This window comes from Notamacropus eugenii, unplaced genomic scaffold (genome assembly GCF_028372415.1).
Source record: "Notamacropus eugenii isolate mMacEug1 unplaced genomic scaffold, mMacEug1.pri_v2 scaffold_126, whole genome shotgun sequence".
Classification (NCBI taxonomy): Eukaryota; Metazoa; Chordata; class Mammalia; order Diprotodontia; family Macropodidae; genus Notamacropus; species Notamacropus eugenii.
This window is the reverse complement of record NW_027325156.1, coordinates 75,894-93,400: the sequence shown is the minus strand read 5'-3', so window position 1 is coordinate 93,400 and position 17,507 is coordinate 75,894. Positions and strand designations below refer to the sequence as shown.

General features: G+C 46.9%; 1 protein-coding gene across 4 annotated transcripts; it reads right to left on the bottom strand.

Moving 5' to 3' along the window:
• Window positions 1-11,239: 11,239 nt before the first annotated feature.
• On the bottom strand, window positions 11,240-15,021 carry LOC140517034 (class I histocompatibility antigen, Gogo-OKO alpha chain-like). 4 transcript variants are annotated; one of them, XM_072627898.1, is made up of 8 exons: window positions 14,888-15,021; window positions 13,906-14,184; window positions 13,522-13,800; window positions 12,845-13,120; window positions 12,595-12,702; window positions 12,045-12,077; window positions 11,815-11,859; window positions 11,240-11,641 (listed from the first exon to the last, which is right to left on the bottom strand). In XM_072627898.1, the coding sequence occupies exons 1-8, from the start codon at window positions 14,949-14,951 to the stop codon at window positions 11,637-11,639; spliced, it is 1,089 nt and encodes a 362-aa protein (XP_072483999.1). In that variant the 5' UTR covers window positions 14,952-15,021; the 3' UTR covers window positions 11,240-11,636. The 4 variants fall into 4 exon arrangements, with proteins under 4 accessions (XP_072483999.1, XP_072484000.1, XP_072484002.1 ...); XM_072627899.1 differs by having other exon boundaries at window positions 13,522-13,741; window positions 13,952-14,184; window positions 14,888-15,008; XM_072627901.1 differs by having other exon boundaries at window positions 13,906-14,198; window positions 14,888-14,976.
• Between the last annotated feature and the right edge of the window lie 2,486 nt (window positions 15,022-17,507).

Below are 17,507 nucleotides of genomic sequence, written 5' to 3'. Positions count from 1 at the left end.
GTTGGTCACACCCTTCATTTCACCCTCACAAGTCTTATGCATGCTTATTCAAGGACTTTCAAGGTCATTCCAAATCATGTCTCCTTCCAATTTTTCCTGGGCCTTACTGCTCCTGAACCTGTTCTCCATCCTCACTGTTGACCTCTGCCCCCTGGACTTTCCAGAGCTATTGTCAATGGTCTGACTCCCCTCTCATTCCTTCTTGATCCTGATCCCTTGTTGACCTAGTTCAGCACTTTCTTCTTCTCTCAAATCCCTTTCCTTCTGGTCCAACCACAGTCCTGGATGACTCCCTTCATCTGAATCCTTTGCTGTTCTTCATGTGTTACTAATGGGATTTCAGGAAGGTGTGCAGCCATTATGATTGGGCCCACTATGTTCTGTTGGGCTCCTCTTCCTTTCAGTGCCCTCCCTCTTGGTCATTCCCCATTATCCTGTCCACAGCTGACTTTATCTGGACTTGTTTATAAGTTGCCTCCCCCATTAGATGGGAAGCTCCTCAGGGGCAGGGATTGTCTTTGGCCTCTTTTTGTATCCCCAGAGCTTAGCATAGTGCCTGGAACAGAGTAGGTGCTTCATCAATGTTGATCTACCCACACTGCATCAGCGCAGTCCTACTTGTGCCTAATTGATTCTCCACACCACTCACCCCAGCAACTCTTCCTCGGGCCTCCCTCCATGCTCTTAGCAGTCAAGGCCATTCACCACAAGCCACCTCTTCTCCCCATCTGTGAATCTCACATCTCTCTAACATCCTCTGCCATGATCTCTTCCTTTATTCCATTCCCCTCCTCACTCAATCCCATCATCTCCTGCTCCAGTACATTGCACCTTTCTTTACCTCCCCCACCATTAACATCAAGAGGGTGACTGGATTCAAGTAACGCAGAGCTGTGCAAAGTCATCAGACTCACTCTTCCAGAGTCCTCAGAGTACAGGGGCAAGACATAAGTTAAGACTACAAGCAATGGCATGAGAGGCAGTGGGAGAACATGGTCTTTTTAAGCTAAAGTCTTTTCCAGGTCTTTGTCTGAGGCAGTGCCCATTTGGTGATTAAAGGCTAGGGTAGAATTGCGTCAGAAGATGGCCTAGTTTGCCTTCCAAAAAAGAATCAGTCTGGGAGGGGAAGATGCTCAGAGGTAGTACTTCTCACAGATTAAGTTGACATGATAGGGTCAGATCCAAAATCCTCTTTTTTGATTGGTAAAGCTCTTCCATCTATTAGCTTTGGGTATTTTCTCTGGCTGTCTCCCATCCTTGGAGTCCTCTCTGTCTTCATCTTCTGGATTCTTTCCATCTAACCCTAAGATCGTGTCTCCTACAGGAAACATTTCCCCAACTCATCTTCATTCTAGTGTCGTCCCTCTCTTAACCAGAATCTTGTTTATTCAGTTTGTGCTTTGCTTGTTGGAGCCTGCATTATTCAGTTATTAGCTTCTGGAGGGCAGGAGCTATCTTTTGCCTTTCTTTGCATCCCTAGCACTTAGCACAATGCCTGGCAGGTAATAAATGCTTAAATGCATATTGACTTACCCCAGTCTCCATCCTTACATCCTGCCTTTTAGAGCTAAGTTAAATTTTAATCTTTGTCTCATAAAACAAGTAGGTACCCAAGTGCCTTATGTCTTTAAATGTCACACACTGAGTTCCCCTATTGTGCAGACACATGGAAAAGAAAATGGGTTATTCAGACTCAATTGTTCTTGTTTCCATTATCCTAAACATAAGGAAGATTGGGAATCAGAATCTGAAATTGGCTGTGAAACAGAGACTGTCCAATCAGCCTTCCTCTTAATGCCAGAATCATCTCGAAGCTCTCCCAAACTGATAACCACCCAGCATCTACCTAAATGTCCCCTCCATTGTGTGGAAGCAGCACCGTGTAGCAAAAAGACCAGAGGAACAGAAATGACAGTTGAAATCATTTTGGGTTTCAGGTATTAGTTATTTAGTTACCTTTGAGCAAATCACAGAACTTGTTCTGAGCCTCAGTTTTCTCTTATAAACTACTGCTATCCATCCTCCCTCACAATATGATAGTGTCAACGGGAAACCTTGTTTAGACTGGAAGTGACTGTGCCAACAAGGCTGATTCATTCTCTTCTTTAAAATTGAACAATAATTCTGGAAGAGGCACAGAACCAGGACTATGTGTACAGCAAGTGGGTACTGGAGACATTTCCATATTCTTTCTTTTTTTCAGATTGGGAGACTACGTCTGAAAACAAGGAGTCACCTCCCAAACTGCACATTTCTGTGAAGCAGTTCTTCCAGGACAGATTCCCAAAGGATGGTCTCTGTGTCTCCAGCTGGAGAGAAGGCTGGGACTGTGATGCCAGGTGAGAAAGGCAGCAGAGCTTGGAGAATAAAAATTCTCAGCAAGGAAATGCCACCCAAAGGAAAACTCCTAGTAAAGTGATGGATTGTGCAGGTGATAAATCTGTCCAAAGTATTAGTTTGGAAGCAAAGCTTTTTGTACAACACAGAGTATCTCTAGAAAAGGATATTCCCAAATACAATGCAGCACAGGGAGTTTCATTTTATGTTCAGAACCAAGGAAAGGTCATAAAACTTGCTGTAGAGAGATAGTTTCTACATCTAAACCAGACTTTACCGAATATCATAAACTTTATTCTGCAGAGAAACCTAATGAGCCTAATGAATGTGGGAAAGTCATCTTCCTAAACTCAATAGAAAGGAAACTCATAAATGTCATCAATCTGGGAAAGCTTCCTCCAAACCATAGAATTAAATGAAAATCAACAAGTTCACATTGGAGCCTTTCAACCAGAACCTCTTTCTTATAGTAGGATTTATCCTGAGAGGATAAATTTTTCCTGAGAGGAAACTTTATCAATGTAATGAAGATGGGAATGTTTTCCTCCAGAGTTCACAACTTTTTCTTCACTAGAGAATTCCTAATGGAGAAAGACTTTATAAGTAATGGATTTGGGATGTTCTTTAGCCTGAGTGTACATATTACTCAGGGGCCATCTGAAGTAGTCCTGATCTATACCTTGCCAGGAGCCAGATGACTCCAGAGGGGAAGGTGAGGCTGGTGGCATTGCACAGCCCTCCCTCACTTAAATCCAAATTCACTTGCAAGTCCTGGCATCACATTCCTTGATGTCATGATCCTCTTCAAGAACAAAGGACAAACAACATCAGAAATGCAGACTGGCTGAAAAGTTATGAACTGAAGGCCTTCAACAAGAAAGGAAAGCTTATTGAACATTTAAAAATTCAGATTTGAGAAATTTCATAAATATAGTGATTATGGGAAGCCTTCTGTTAAGGGTTTAGCTAATGTCAGATTGTTCCTACTGAAGAGAAAACTTTATGAGTATAAGCATTATGGCAAGGCTTCTGTCGTGAACATTAAAGAATATGCTAGGTACTCAAGACACAGTAGGCAGTAAATATAGCAATTTACTGTTTGATCAACCCAAGGACCCCAGCTTCTGGGATAAGAACTCACTATTCAACAAAAATTGCTGGGAAAACTGGATGAAAGTGTGGCAGAAACTAGGCATAGACCAAGGCCTGACACCAAACACAAGAATAAAATCCAAATGGGTACATGATCTAGGTGTGAAGAGTGATACTATAAAGAAATAAGTGAAGCAAGGAGTAGTGTATTTTTCAGATTCATGGAGAAGGGAAGAATTTTTGACTAAAGAAGAGATAGAAAGCATTATGAAGTGCAAATTAGATAATTTTGATTACATTAAACTGAAAAGTTTTTGCACAACCAAGTCCAATGCAACTAAGATTAGGAAGGAAGCAGAAAACGGGGAAAGAATTTTTGCAACTAGTGTCTGTGGTAAAGGCCTCATTTCTAAAATATATAGAGAACTAAGTCAAATATACAAAAATACAAGTCTTTAACCAATTGATAAATGGTCAAAGGATATGAACAGGCAGTTTTTAGAGGAAGAAATTACAGATATCTATAGTCATGAAAAAATGCTCTAAATCACTTTTGATTAGAGAGATGCAAATCAAAACAACTTGGAGATACCACATCACACCTATCAGATTGGCTAATATGACAGAACAGGAAGATGATAAATGTTGGAGAACATGTGGGAGAACTGGAACACTAATTCATTGTTGGTGGAGCTGTGAGCTGATTCAAACATTCTGGAGAGCAATATGGAACTATGCCCAAAGGGCTACAAAAATGTGCATATCCTTTGACCCAGCAATATCACTTCTAGGACTGTATCCCCAAGAGATCATAAAAATGGGAAAGTGTCCCACATGTACAAAAATATTTATATCAGCATTCTTTGTGATGGCCAAAAACTGGAAATCAAGGGGATGCTCAGGGGATACTTCCTATCATTTTAGGAATGTAATCCATTTATACTTATATGTTCAAGTGATTCATTAATAGAAATTAATGTTGCATTTTGTTAACAGCTTGTTCTGCATCTATTGCTGTAATCGTACGATTTTTGTTGCTTTTGATATCGATATAATCAGTTGTGTGGGGTTTTCCTTGTATTGAACACCCCAAAGTTCCTACTTGCACACAATGTATAATCTTTGTGATATATTGCTATAATCTCCTGGATGCTATTTTATTTAGCATTTTTGCTTTGATATCCATCACTGAAATTGTTCTGCACTTATCATTCACTGTTCTTGCTCTTCCTGGTTTGGGTATCAGCAACATATTTCTTTAACAAAAGGAGTATATGGTAGGACTTCTTTGCATATTATTCTGAATAATTTATTTAATATTGTTATTCATTGGTCTTTAAATGTTTGGCAAAATTCACTACTGAATCCATCTGGTCCTGGTGTTTTTTTTCTTCTTGCGAAGTTTGTTTATGGCCTATTCAATTTCTTTTTCTCAAACAGGTTTATTTAGATATGCAGTTTCCTTTTCTGTTAATCTGGGCTATTTCTGATTTTCTAAGTATTTTTTCATTTCAATTAAATTGTTTAGTTTTTTCTCACAGAATTGGGCAAATTATCAGGATATCAGCAATGGGAGCCAGCTCACAGCTCTGTTACCTATTTCCTAGCTTATGGTCACCATTCCAGGGTGGGGAGGAGCAGTCATGAGCAAGAGGGTGTTTCAGTTGTTCATGAGCACAATATAGGTTTCCCAAACTCCAACTCTTTGGCTCAAAGGCCGAGGTCAAGGGGTAATTTGAACCTTCAACTCTGCACATAAATGTGCAGTGGTCACTATCAGGCCAGTGCACCAGGACCAAAGGAGAGCAAGACAATGGTTCAGTCCCTTTAAACCTAAAGATTCTTCCACTAAATCTTCTGAAACTTTCCCATGGATTATCCAAGAAACAAAAATTTGCATCACACTTGCAGAACTCTGAACAGGAGGGCAAGGAACAGACTTCTCAATGAACTGCACCACTTTGGAAACACTGACGACATGCAGGCCCCCATAACAGAAGCATGTAAAATAGTCTCTGCCATCTTTGCTGCACCCTCCTTTCTCAAATGACAAATGTCAGTTTTACTTAATTTGTTGGTGTTGTTCAGTAGCTAATACAACAATTGTTTGTAGAGTACCAGGAAGAAACATGATATTAAAACATGACATCTGTGGGGGGTGGTTTTCACTGTAGAGGGAACAGATATTTCCTGGCTGTCCAACCTTCTGTGTGTCTTCAGCCATATCCTGTCACAACTAGCTCTCTTGGGATTATCTAGCTCACTATCATGGATCCCCTGGTCTAGGCAGTGCCTCCTCTACTGACTTGTGGAGTTTATATCAGATGAAAGTGGGGCAGCTGGGTGCTGCAATGGATAGAGTACAGGGCTTGGAACCAGATAGACTTATCTTCATGAGTTCAGAATTGACCTCAGATACTTACTGGGCAAAACACTTAACCCTGTTTGCTTCAGTTTCCTCATCTGTAAAGTGAGATGGAAAAGAAAATGGCAAATCACTCCAGTATTTCTGTCAAGAAAACCCCAAATGGTGTCATGGGGAGTCAGAAACAACTGAAAAATGGCAAGATCTGATGTAAACTTAGGAATGTTAATACCATAGCTATTAGTTCCCAGTTAGGAAAATTTTCGCCCTTAAGGCCTGAGGTTTGGCACTCTGATGTAATTGAATTTTATGTTCATCTTTACCTAACCTCTTTTTGCTCCAGACCAAAATTGAAATTAAGGAAATGTTCAAGTTTTTAAAAGGCAAGCAGAATCTACTACAATGTACAAAGAAGAGAAGTGGAGGGGAGAGCAGACCCTCTCATGCTTATTTAGAAGTGGAAAACAACAAATCCATTTGAAATAAAACACATTTTCAGCTTTTCAATTCCACTCTGTTCTCATCCTTGCAATAGAACCACCACATTTGGCCTCTACCATCTCAAAACATATATGAGGGAAGGGCACAGTGGGTGGATTTCCTCAAATATTTGTGAGTGCTGCAAATCCACTCTGGCATATAAAGAGACCAGGAATGACCTCTGCCAATGCTCCTTCTTTCTGGGTTCGTGTGACCCTTCTCTCCCTCTTCAATTTTCTCCTACCTCTTCTACCCCTAGATCTCAGGGTCCCATTCTTGATTATCTCTCATTCATCTACATGAAAGGGACTTAGAGTCTGAAAACTGGGGAACACTGAATACAGAGATGTTTGGTAGTTGTTGGGAAAATAATAGCACCAATTACCTCAGAGAAAATCAAGGTGGGGCAAGTTGGGTCCCTTGGTGAGCAACTTCCTGCAGGCATAGAAAGCAGTAAACAAAAAGAATAAAAAAAGAAAGAAGAGTTAGTCTGTATCACAAGATATGAATAAATTAAAAGTCATGAGATGGGATACGTTCTGGCAAAGGTCACTGAGATTCAGTCAGTCACAAAGGAGAAAAACCAAGTTAAGGGAGTGCCACAAAACCACAGCAAGAAAAGAGTATTGGGGTCAAGAGCAGCAAATGGGGTAGAGAAATCCAGGAGGAATGAGAGTGGAGAAGGACATGGCAAACCAGTCAAGTATCATTGCCAAGAGAACTCCACATGGGGTCACAAGGAGTTGGACATGACTGAACAGCAACAACAAATTTCATAAACTCCAATACTGTGGAACTGTTCCCTCTAGGATCAAATATGAAACCATTTGTCATTTAATACTCTTTAGAACTTGAGTCCTTTCAACCTTTCTAGTCTTCTTACACTATATATTATACTTTGCCTAAAGGGCTTTGCAAACTTTAAAACCTTATATAAAAGCTAGCTGTTGTTTTTATTATTTTTGATGAGGAGGAGCAGAAGGAGGAGGAGGAGGAGGAGGAGGAGGAGGAGGAGGATGAAAACTCTCCATATGCACAGCAGAACCTGTAGTCTTAACCCTATTCAAACCTTAAATCCTAATCTGAATAGAGGAAATGGCCCTTGTTCTTTTTAGGTCAACATCTACAATACCTTGAAATAGACACCATCTTTTGAATGGAAGTTGGAAAAAACTGTCCCTTGGATAAGCACCATGGTGAGGTGGAGCTCAGCTACTCAGGGCAGGACTAAAAGATCAAAGAAGTTTAGAGGGAAGTGGTGCCTAGGACGCTGAGTCATGTGTATTGTTATATTCTTTCTTGGGAATGAAATTAAGAGAATGATACTGGCTCAGATTCAATCTAGCTGAGATTCAATCTGGCCCACTTGTCAATACAAGTATCACAAATGCTTGGGCTCTTTAAAAGACTACCCAATATGGAGGAGATTAAACAAATATTGTCTTTCTTTGGCTGAAAGAAGGCTTTGATTGAATTCACTTGGGCAGGATCCAGCATGTCAGTGTTTTGGGGCCCTGAGTACTCCTAACTTCAACACACGGAGCAGAACCCATTCTTCTCATGAGGAACACACAGCCCTACAGTAACACCTTGGAAGCAGAGAGAAGTTGCACAAACACATGCTGGGCTTAGCAGCAGTGAGTAAAGACTAATCACTCTCATTATGCTCAATAAAAATTATGTGCCCAGCATGATGGCTTCTTTGCAGTCACCACAGCCTATCTGATTGACTAGAGAAGTTTCCACCTGGACATGAGAGGAGCTCTATTCAGAAAAGTGTCACCATGTCCTTGGTGCACATCATTGCTGTCTTAGTGCCAAGTCAACGTCCTTTCTTTAATGTTCAATGATTTCTGAGAGCCTCATTTCATCCCAACATTGAACTTAAACCTGAGCTAGCTGTGGCTAAGGTTTAATAAAAGGAGGGGACCAGATCCTGAATATCTTTGAAAACAAGGACCCCAGGAGAGTGCAACGAATCACTGAAAATGCCAGGCCTCTTGACCCAGGTCTTTTCCAATGATCTCTTTGTACTCTCATCTCCTCCCTTTGTCCTCCCTCAGAGTGGTCCTGGTGACCTGGGCTCCTGACAAGCTGAACAACCCACCACCACCAAAGATGTGGCCTCGCATCTGGCATAGTCACTGATGCCCAACCTGCAGCAACAGGAACCAGATGTAGCTCTGATGTTTCTGTAATTTTCTGTATTTTAGTTTGAATTTGTGAAATAAAATAATATTTTCCATAACACAGAAGAAAAAGAGATTGCCCATGAAACTGCAGATCTATTATGTACAACGTGGTATTCCTAGTAAATATATAATAAAATTACCATGTAATTTTCCCCTTTTCTTTTTCTTCCCTTCCCCCTGCCCTAGAGATGGATACCATTAGAGATAGGTGTGTGGGTACATGTGTGTGTGTGTGTGTGTGTGTGTGTGTGGGTGTGGGTGTAGGGGTATGGGGGGGGGGGTAAAATCATTCTTTGAGTGCTTCCATTTATCCGTTTTTTCTCTGGATGCATACAGCTTCATAGATCCCTTGTAGTTCATCTGGGTACTTACAGTAGTCAACATGACTTAGTTACTCCAAGTTGCTCTTAAGACAGAATTGCTGAGAATGTATGTGATGTTCTCTTGGTTCTGCCCATTTCACTTATTATTTCCTAACAGTCTTTCCATGTTTTCATCAAGTCTTATAGCACAGTAGGATTTTATAGACTTCATGTAACACAACTTGCTCAGTCATTCCCCAATTGATGGTCATCCCTGCCCGGGGCGACTCCCGGGCCTTCGCCTTCTACTTACCTATCCCCGGTCCTCAGACGTCTCTGGCCCTCCTCCTGGTTCGGGGGAGGGAATTCCCTCTCCCTGTTGGGGAAGGGGAATAAACAGGCAGAGCACCCGAAAGGAGTTGCAGCCAGCAAGCTTTATTCCGTTTCTCCCTTCCAGCTCTCATGGTCATCCCCTTTTATTATCCCCTGTCTCCTCCCCCGTACCTCCCATGGGCGGGCGAGCTCCTCCCAAGTGCCTCCCCGTGGGTGGAGCCAGCCTGTTACCAGGGCCATCCCTGTACCTCGTGGCTTGCTAGACCAGCTAGCCTGCCACGTAAGCAGGTTCGGACCCTCAGGCGTCTCACGGTCCTCACGGGGGACCCCGGTCCAGAGCTGTCCCCCAACACATCCCCACTATTTCCAGTTTGTTGCTGCCACACATACAGTGGCTGTAAATATTATAGAACATATAGGTTCTTTTCCTTTTTCCCCAATCATCCCCACAAATAGGCCTAGCAGCGGTATTGCTGGGTCAAAAGGCATGGCAATTTCATAACTCTTACCTGTGAATTAATTGGTTAGTAGTTACTATCTCTCATGTACATATATGTATTCATAGGTGTGGGTGCATGTATACACATACTCACAGGTACAAAAAGTGCCAAAATACACCTAAATATAATTGTATTTACCTCATCATTCTGACATAACCTAGATCCAGGCATCTTAAATTTTTTGTGTCATCTGGTGAAGCTTTTAATAAATGTCTCCTCAGAACTTAGTGTGGTTTTTGAAAATTTAATAGTCAAAAGAATAATGACATTTCAATCAGAAGTTAGTCAAAACAAAGATGTATTTCTTCCCATCCAAGTTCACAGATCCCCTGAAAACTCTCATCAGATTGCACGGGGGTCAGTGTACACACATTATCTGATGTAGAAGGCCCCTTTCTCACTGGGAACCTTCCCTGGGTGTCCCAGACCAGCTTCTCTGAACACCCATGGCTGAGCTAGCCTGGACTTCAGAAGCTGCATCTAAACATTATCAAGCAGATTTTCCTTTCATAGTAAAGTCCGAGAGATCAGAGGAATGGATTTGGGGATAGGAGCCAGGCAGGCCAACAGCCTTGACTGAGTCTCCTATGGACTAGGTGCTGTCCTAGGCAGCTGGATCCGAGGGCCTGGGAGGCCCCTTCAGACTCTAGACTGATGAGTCTTGGAAGTGTCCAAGCTCACCTGGAAGTCTGGAGGCTTCAGGGGCTGGTTTGTCAGAGGATGCACCCTCCTCCCACTCCCCCCTTCAAGCTCATCATTTCAGAAGGGAGGATAGTCTCATTCTAAATCCTGTAATAGCATGAATAGGCACAGGGTGGCAGGAGGGTCCCTGCTTAGGAGATAAAGACTGACTTCACAGTGCGAGGAATTCTTAGGGCTCTAAAGGATGAAAGTTATCTTTCAATGAGTGTCATGATGACTGTTGGGAATCCGCAGAATCATAGGAATTAGCGCTTGAAAGCAATAATAGCAGTGTTCATTTCTATAATAAGTCTTCTAAGCACTTTGTACAGATGATCTTACTTGATCTGGAGGAGGAGTTAATATGCCCGCCCCACCCTGATTCCTGAGGTGAAAGGTTAAGTGACCTGCTCAAGGTCACAAAACTATTGTCTGAGATGGGATTTAAACCCAGGCCTTCCTGCCTGTAAGTCAGGGGTTGCACTGACTTAGCCACCTTGAAATGTAGACCCATTTTCTAATGCAAATGAGGAAAGTGAGCCCCCATGGAAGACATGTCCTCTCCTCTCACAAGACTTCCTGACCCCAGTGGTTTACAGGGAGCACGATGAAAATACTGCTTTTATACTTCTGATGAAAATGACAAAAATAGAGAGAACTGGACCTCTGTGAAGGTCAGTGCTGAGGGGCAGCTTACAGGCAGGCGGCCTATGGGTTAGTGACCCAGCATCCTGTCTGGGCATGGCTCCAGGCCCAGAAGGAGTGTGCAGCCTGGGCTCTGTGTGAAGCCCGAAACAAGTCCCAACATACCATGTCCACACATGCCCCAAAGGAGTACAAATTAAAGACAAATGTCTGCCTCCTCTCCATGTACAACACACTGCCCACCCCCCAGGCTCCTTCCCCTCTGGGCCCAGCCCCCACCTACACTTCCAGACTCAGGAGAACAAACAAAAGTTTTCTCAGGTACCTCCAAACTTTCATTTATTTTGCCCTTCACATGGCCAGAACCCTCCACATGCTCATCCTGTCCCCTGTAATCCCCCACTCAAAGGGATGCTCAGCTGAGATTGTGGAGAAAAGCTGAAGACTGCAGATCAGTGATTCATCAGGTTGTTTTATCGGTCAGACATCAGACGCTCATTCCCAAAGCAGACACAAAGACAGGGGGGAGGAGGGAGGGAGGCCTTAGAGAACAGGATGAAGGCCCTGATGAGGCTGCCCTGGGCTTGGGCCAATAAAGTCCAAGGAGGATTGAAGGGGTCAGTGCAGGGGAGAGAGGCCAGGGGTCAACAGGAACAGTATGGGGACTGCAAACTGGTTTTCCATCTCAGGTCCATGCCAGGCAATTCTCTCAAGCTGAAGAAGGAAAGACAGATTCATGAGGATCCTCCAAGTGCCCTCTGGCCTCCAGCCTGTCATCATTCTGAAGAGCCTGTCTTCCCACCCAGCCCATTCTCAGCCCAACCTCCCACAGACCCTCCTCCTCTTTGCTTGGCCCCCTCCCTCCTTCCAGGCCCCCAGAGTCTCACCTTTGGCTGTGAGAGACACATCTGACCCCTTTGCACTGTCATTGCCTGGAGACAAAGGAGGGAAACAACCCAGTCAGGGACATGCATTCCAAAACCAGGGTATGGGAAGGGAAGGGGACACCAAGGGAAGGCTACTGGGCTAGGCCTCCACTCTGCTTCTCAGTGCTCAGGTCCCAGAGCACCATGGGCTGGCCCCTTCTTTCTACCCTCCATGTCTACCCTTCACTTACCTGCAGCTGGAACATAATCACCTCCTTTTCCACCTGGAAAAGAAAACAAATTTCCAGCAAGGAATCCAGGAGAGGAGACCACACTAGGGTCTCAGAAGTTCAAAGATTTGTATTGGAGACACAACAAATAACCAGGACTGCACTCCCATACCCCACACCACTGCAGCCTCTAGATCCAAGAGGAAGAGAGAAAAGCCCCCTATTTGGGCACTTCCCCAGCTTCAGGCCCCTCCTCCAGGGGTTCCCAAGGCTGATCTACAGTCCCCAGCTGGGGAGACACCCAGGCCCTTGCACAGAGATCCCCATGTTCATGTCTGAGCTGAGTCTGAAGCAGATTCCCCACTCAGCCAGCCTGTTACACCCTGCCAGGCATCCTCCAGGGAAATGGCTTCCAGTTACAAATTTGCTCTTCTAGAGTCTTAAGGACTGTGTGACTGTCCCTTAGGTGGGACAGAGAGGACTTGGGGACAGAAAGACAAGCTGCCAGGTCAGAGGAAGCCCAGATCTCCACAGTGCCCGATCCCTAATGACCCCTCCCAGCCCTGCCTACCTGAATGCTTCCTTCTCCATATCCCAACTCCAACAATAACTGCAGTGAGGAGGAGGAGGCCAGCAGCGATGGCCCCCACAATGAGCCAGGTGGATGAAGACTGTGGCTCTGAAATGGAAAAGGGAATTGAGAGGCCCTGATTCCTGTCTGGCCTGAGTCACTAACCCCTCCCCCAACTCCCCCAGTCCCCCTCCCTCTGGTCCTGTGGGGTGGGGGTGGCCTTTTCCCAGCCCCTCCTCACTGTTCTTACCCCACTGCAGGGTGAAGGGCTCAGACAGCCCCTCGTGCTGAACGCGGCAGGTGTATCTGCCTTCCTGGCCCGAGGTCATCTGCACAGCTGCCCACTTCTGGAAGGTGCCATCTCCTGCAGGCCTGGTCTCAATGAACTCCATGTCCTGGGGCTGTTCCTCCCCATCCCTCAGCCAAGTCAGGGAGATCTCCTTAGGGTAAAAGTCCTGGGCCCGGCACCTCAGGGTCACCTCCCCATGGGGGGCAGTGTGGCGGGTCACTCTGGCTTTAGGTGGGTCTGGAGGCAAAGGTCAGAGGCATTACCAGGCTCCTTTCCCCCTTCCCCTCCAAGGACACACGAACAGGTGGGGGCAGGAGGAACACCCCACAATTCAAGCCATGGGGTACGAGGGGTTCCTGGGGTTGGGGGACACAGACTGGGGCTGAGGAGTGACTAAGAAGGATGGGTTGCAGCATTGAGTGCCCAGCACACTTGGGAGGGTCTGCAGTCGAAGGTCAGAAACATTTCCAGGCTTCCCTTCCCCCCTCCCCTCCAGGGGCACAAGGATTTGTGGGGCGCGGGGTATGTCCTGGGGTACAAGGGGTCCCCGGGGTCGGGAGCCCGGGGCTGAGGGCAGGTGGAGAAGGGCCACCCAGGGGCCTTGAGTGCCGCGCACATTGGAGAGGGTCCGACCCTACCTGTCCTCATCAGGGTCTCCTTCCCCATCTCCAGGTACTTCTTCACCCGCTGCACGCACGTCTCCTCCAGGTAGGCTTTATGTCTCTCCGAGATGCTCCTCTCCGCCTCCCACGTGCGCTTGGAGTTCACAGCCTGAGGCACGGCCGCCGTCCAGGTGAGGGTCTCGGTGTCCAGGGCGATGTAGTCCTGCCCGTCGTAGGCGTATTGGTAAAACCCGCGCTGGAAGGTGAGGTCGGGGGACACCTCGCAACCGTACATGCGCTGGTAGGTGTGGACGCCTGTTCGGCCCGGCCCGGGTCAGTGAGGCCGGACCCTGGCTGCCCCGGCCCCGCTCCCCAGACCCCCGGGCGGACCCCGCTCCCCGCCCCTCCCCTGTCACGCACCCCCCGCGCTCTGGTTGAAGTAGCCGCGCAGGTTCTCCAGGCTCACTCGGTAATTCTGTGTGGCCGCCCTCATGATCTGCGTGCTCCGCTCCCAGTACCCCGGCTCCACCTGCTCCACGCCCTCCATCCACGCCGCCCGCGGCTCCAGCCTCTGACCCGGGCGGTCGGAGTCGAAGCGCACGAACTGCTGATCGTCCACGTAGCCCACGGCGAGGAACCGCGGCTCCCCGAGCCCGGGCCGGGTCACGGCGGTGTCGAAAAACCTCCTGGAGTGGGAGCCTGGGACGTGGGGACTGGATGGGGTCAGGGCGGGGGGCGCCTGGGGAGACTTGCACCCCGCCACGCCCGGAGTGACCCCTGACCCCGCCACGCCCCGGGAGTGACCCTTGACCCTTCCACGCCCCCCCGTAACCCCGCCCCTTACCCTCCCCTCCCCCCCATGCACACCAAGCCTTCCCAGACAACAACCGAGTCCGAGCCCCCAGAACCCGGACGCTGACTCCCTCTCCCCTCCCCCGCCTCCGGTCCGGGTCCGGGACCTCTCACACTGCTCACCCCCGACCCCCACCTTCTGTCCTCACCTGCCCCCTGCTCCCCCCGATCCCCCGGGAAGCTCTTTATCAAAGCTGCCCCTGGTTCGCCCTTGGGGGGCTCCGGGGGAACCCCAGACAGCTCTGCTCCTTCTTAACGCCCGCAGGACTGTGGCCCCCATTCTCCCTCCCCATGACCTCCCACCCCTACCAACCCACTCACCCCCCCCCGACTTAAGGGACCGACACGAAGACACCTCCCCAACAAAGCCCCCTCAGGGGCGGCGGGCTCCCGGTCCAGGCTGATTCCCGGCTCCCCCCTCTCACCCCGCCCGGACCAGAGGAGCCGGGTCCGAGGAAACGCTCCGTAGGCCTGGGTCCGGAGCTCTGTGTAGGGACCCCTATCCCGGCCCCACGGTTACCCCTGGATGCTGTGCCCAGTCTCTCCTTACCCGCCCAGGTGTCCTCCAACGCCAGGGTCCCCAGCAGAAGGAGAGCGCCCAGGGAGCGCTCCATGGTCCGCAGGCACAGGAGCTGGAGATCACAGAGACCTGTGGGTGCTGGGTTTATAAAGGGACGAATCCCTCTTCTGATTGGCTCCCCGGAGGCTCTGCCGGCCAAAAGCGGGTGGGAGACAACCAACGTCACTGGTGACTGGGCAGAAGGAGCCCGCGCAGGTTGGGAGACCAAAACTGAAACTGACCCTGAGGAAATACCCAGCTTGATAGACCTTGACTCGGTCTCTGTCATTCCCAGGACAGCCTGATTCCATGGAGCCGCCCAGGCTCCCTCCCTCCCGTCATCACCCCAGGAGCTCAGGGCTCTTGTGCTCGCAGCTTGAACCATAGAAAAAGAAGGGTTAGGGCTACAGTCCACCCTGCCCTCCAGCCCTCCTCAGTGCCACCCTTTCCCCTCCTTAGAAGTTGGGGAGAAAATGTCCCCAGCCCAGATTGAGGGGGTCTGAGGACTGAAGAAATCTGCAGGCTGACTTCAGACCGGGGGCTGCCCCCTCGGATTTAAGGACCTCCATCCCAGCTGTGACTCGGACAAGTCTTGTAACTTCCCCAGGCCCTGCAGATAAACAAGCCAGGACCCAAGAATGCAGAGGAAACCAGAGTCCAGGAAATGGAACTGGGAATCCGGGTACAAGAGGGGCAGGGATGTGGCCCAGTGGATGGCGCCAAGGGCCTGTAGTCAGGAAGAACTGACTTCCAATGCAGGCCTCAGACACTTACTAGCTGTGTGACCCTGGGTGAGTCACTTAACCCTGTTTGCCTCGGTTTCCCCATCTGAAAAATGATCTGGAGAAGGAAAGGGCAAGCCACTCCAATTTCTTTGATTAGAAAACCCCAAAAGGGGTCACAATGAGTCAGACACAACTCAGTAACAAAAAGGAAAGAGCTCAATTATTAAAATGGAGAAGAGTGCCATTTCAGCCTAAGGCTGGTCTGAGCTGCCTGAAATGTGAAGGTGTGAATGCCTGGTAACTTCTTTTTTCAGAAACAATGAACCTGGGCACATTTGGTAGGATTTTCCCTCTTTCTTGTCTCATTCCCCCAACAGGGAAACTATGAAACTAAAGATTTCACGGACAGGATCAAGTTTCCCTGGAGAGGATCTTGGAGATAATCTCCTTTATTTTCCAGATTGGAAAACTAAAGACCAACAGTGCACACTTACATAGCCTTGAACACCCAGCTCTGGTTTCTTCTCTTTACCAAATGTGGTAGCCATAATATTGACCCTAGTCCAGAGCCTCATCCTAGTTCTGAGAAAGTCCAGACAACTCCACTGCCTCCTTTTTCAGTTTGGGGCCCAAAGAATTGCATCCTCTTATTTCAGCACTCAGTTATTGTCATGCACAAATTTTACCCCTTCACAAGAGATGGCAAGATTATTTTCCCATGACTTTCTCTTAGTGTGGCTTGGAGACCTGTTTTCAGGTCGTTTGTGGTTTCCAGGACTTTACAAATATTCATATCCTTTGAGCTCTTATCTATCAGCAATGGCTCTTGGTTCATATTGGTGTCAGGTCTCTGTCTGGATATAAAGGACTTATTTTGGTCAGATGTGATGTATCCGTTTGGCGTATGTGCTACTAACAATTATTCATGTTTGATCTTCGTTTATTTTAGTGAAATCTTTTAGATTTTATGTGGTTAGGATTATCTGTTTTTTAAAAATAGTATCTTGGATTAAGAATGCTCCTTGACACAGTTATAGACGTTAAATGAATGGATTTTCTTCTGATTTTTTCAAATACATATTTTTTTCACTCAAGAAAAACTCCATTTACCATGCTCAGCCTTCTTAAATTGAGAGATAAAGGAAAAACCTCTGTTATAAAGTTGTATACTCAAGGGCAGCATTCCAGCATTGTTCATGCAGCCCTCCAAAAAACAAAAACGTGTACATGTGTTCTGCACTCTGAATCTTTCATCTCCATCAGGAAGTGGGGAGCGTCTCTCATTCCTTGCCCTCCGCAGTCCCTCCTTTGATCCGTTCAAGTGAGATTGCTGTTCTGTTGTCAGCTTCTTCCCCCACCAGACCCTCCTCTGCTGCACCGACTTCTGCTTCATCTGCATTATGTGAGATCCTTGTCTCTCACCTTCCCTCTCCTCAGAAGCCTTTGTCTTCTGGAATGTTCTCAGTTGTCTGCTCCTTCTTAAGTCTTTCTTTCTGGACATTTGCTGGGTTTTTTTTTTTTTCTTTGACCTTAAGCTCTAGATTTGGGCTAGGAGGATCCTGGGAGTTTTCTCTTGGGGTTCTTTCCAGAGATGGGTTCTTTCGGGTTCTTTTTATTTCCATTTTTACCTCTAGTTCTAAAGACATCCAGGAGAATTTTTTTAATGTTTCCTTGAATTAAGATTTAAGGCCATGGTTTCAATGACTCTTAAATTCTCTCTCCTTAATACTGTTTTCAGGACTATAAGTTTTCTTTACAGTTTCTTCTGTTTTTCAGTCTTGATCTTGCTCGTTTTGTCACAGAGTCATTCTAGTTTTCCATACATTTGTAGCTTGGACAAGGTTCTGCAGCTCTTGGGGCAAGCCTGCAAAGGTTGAGATGAATCC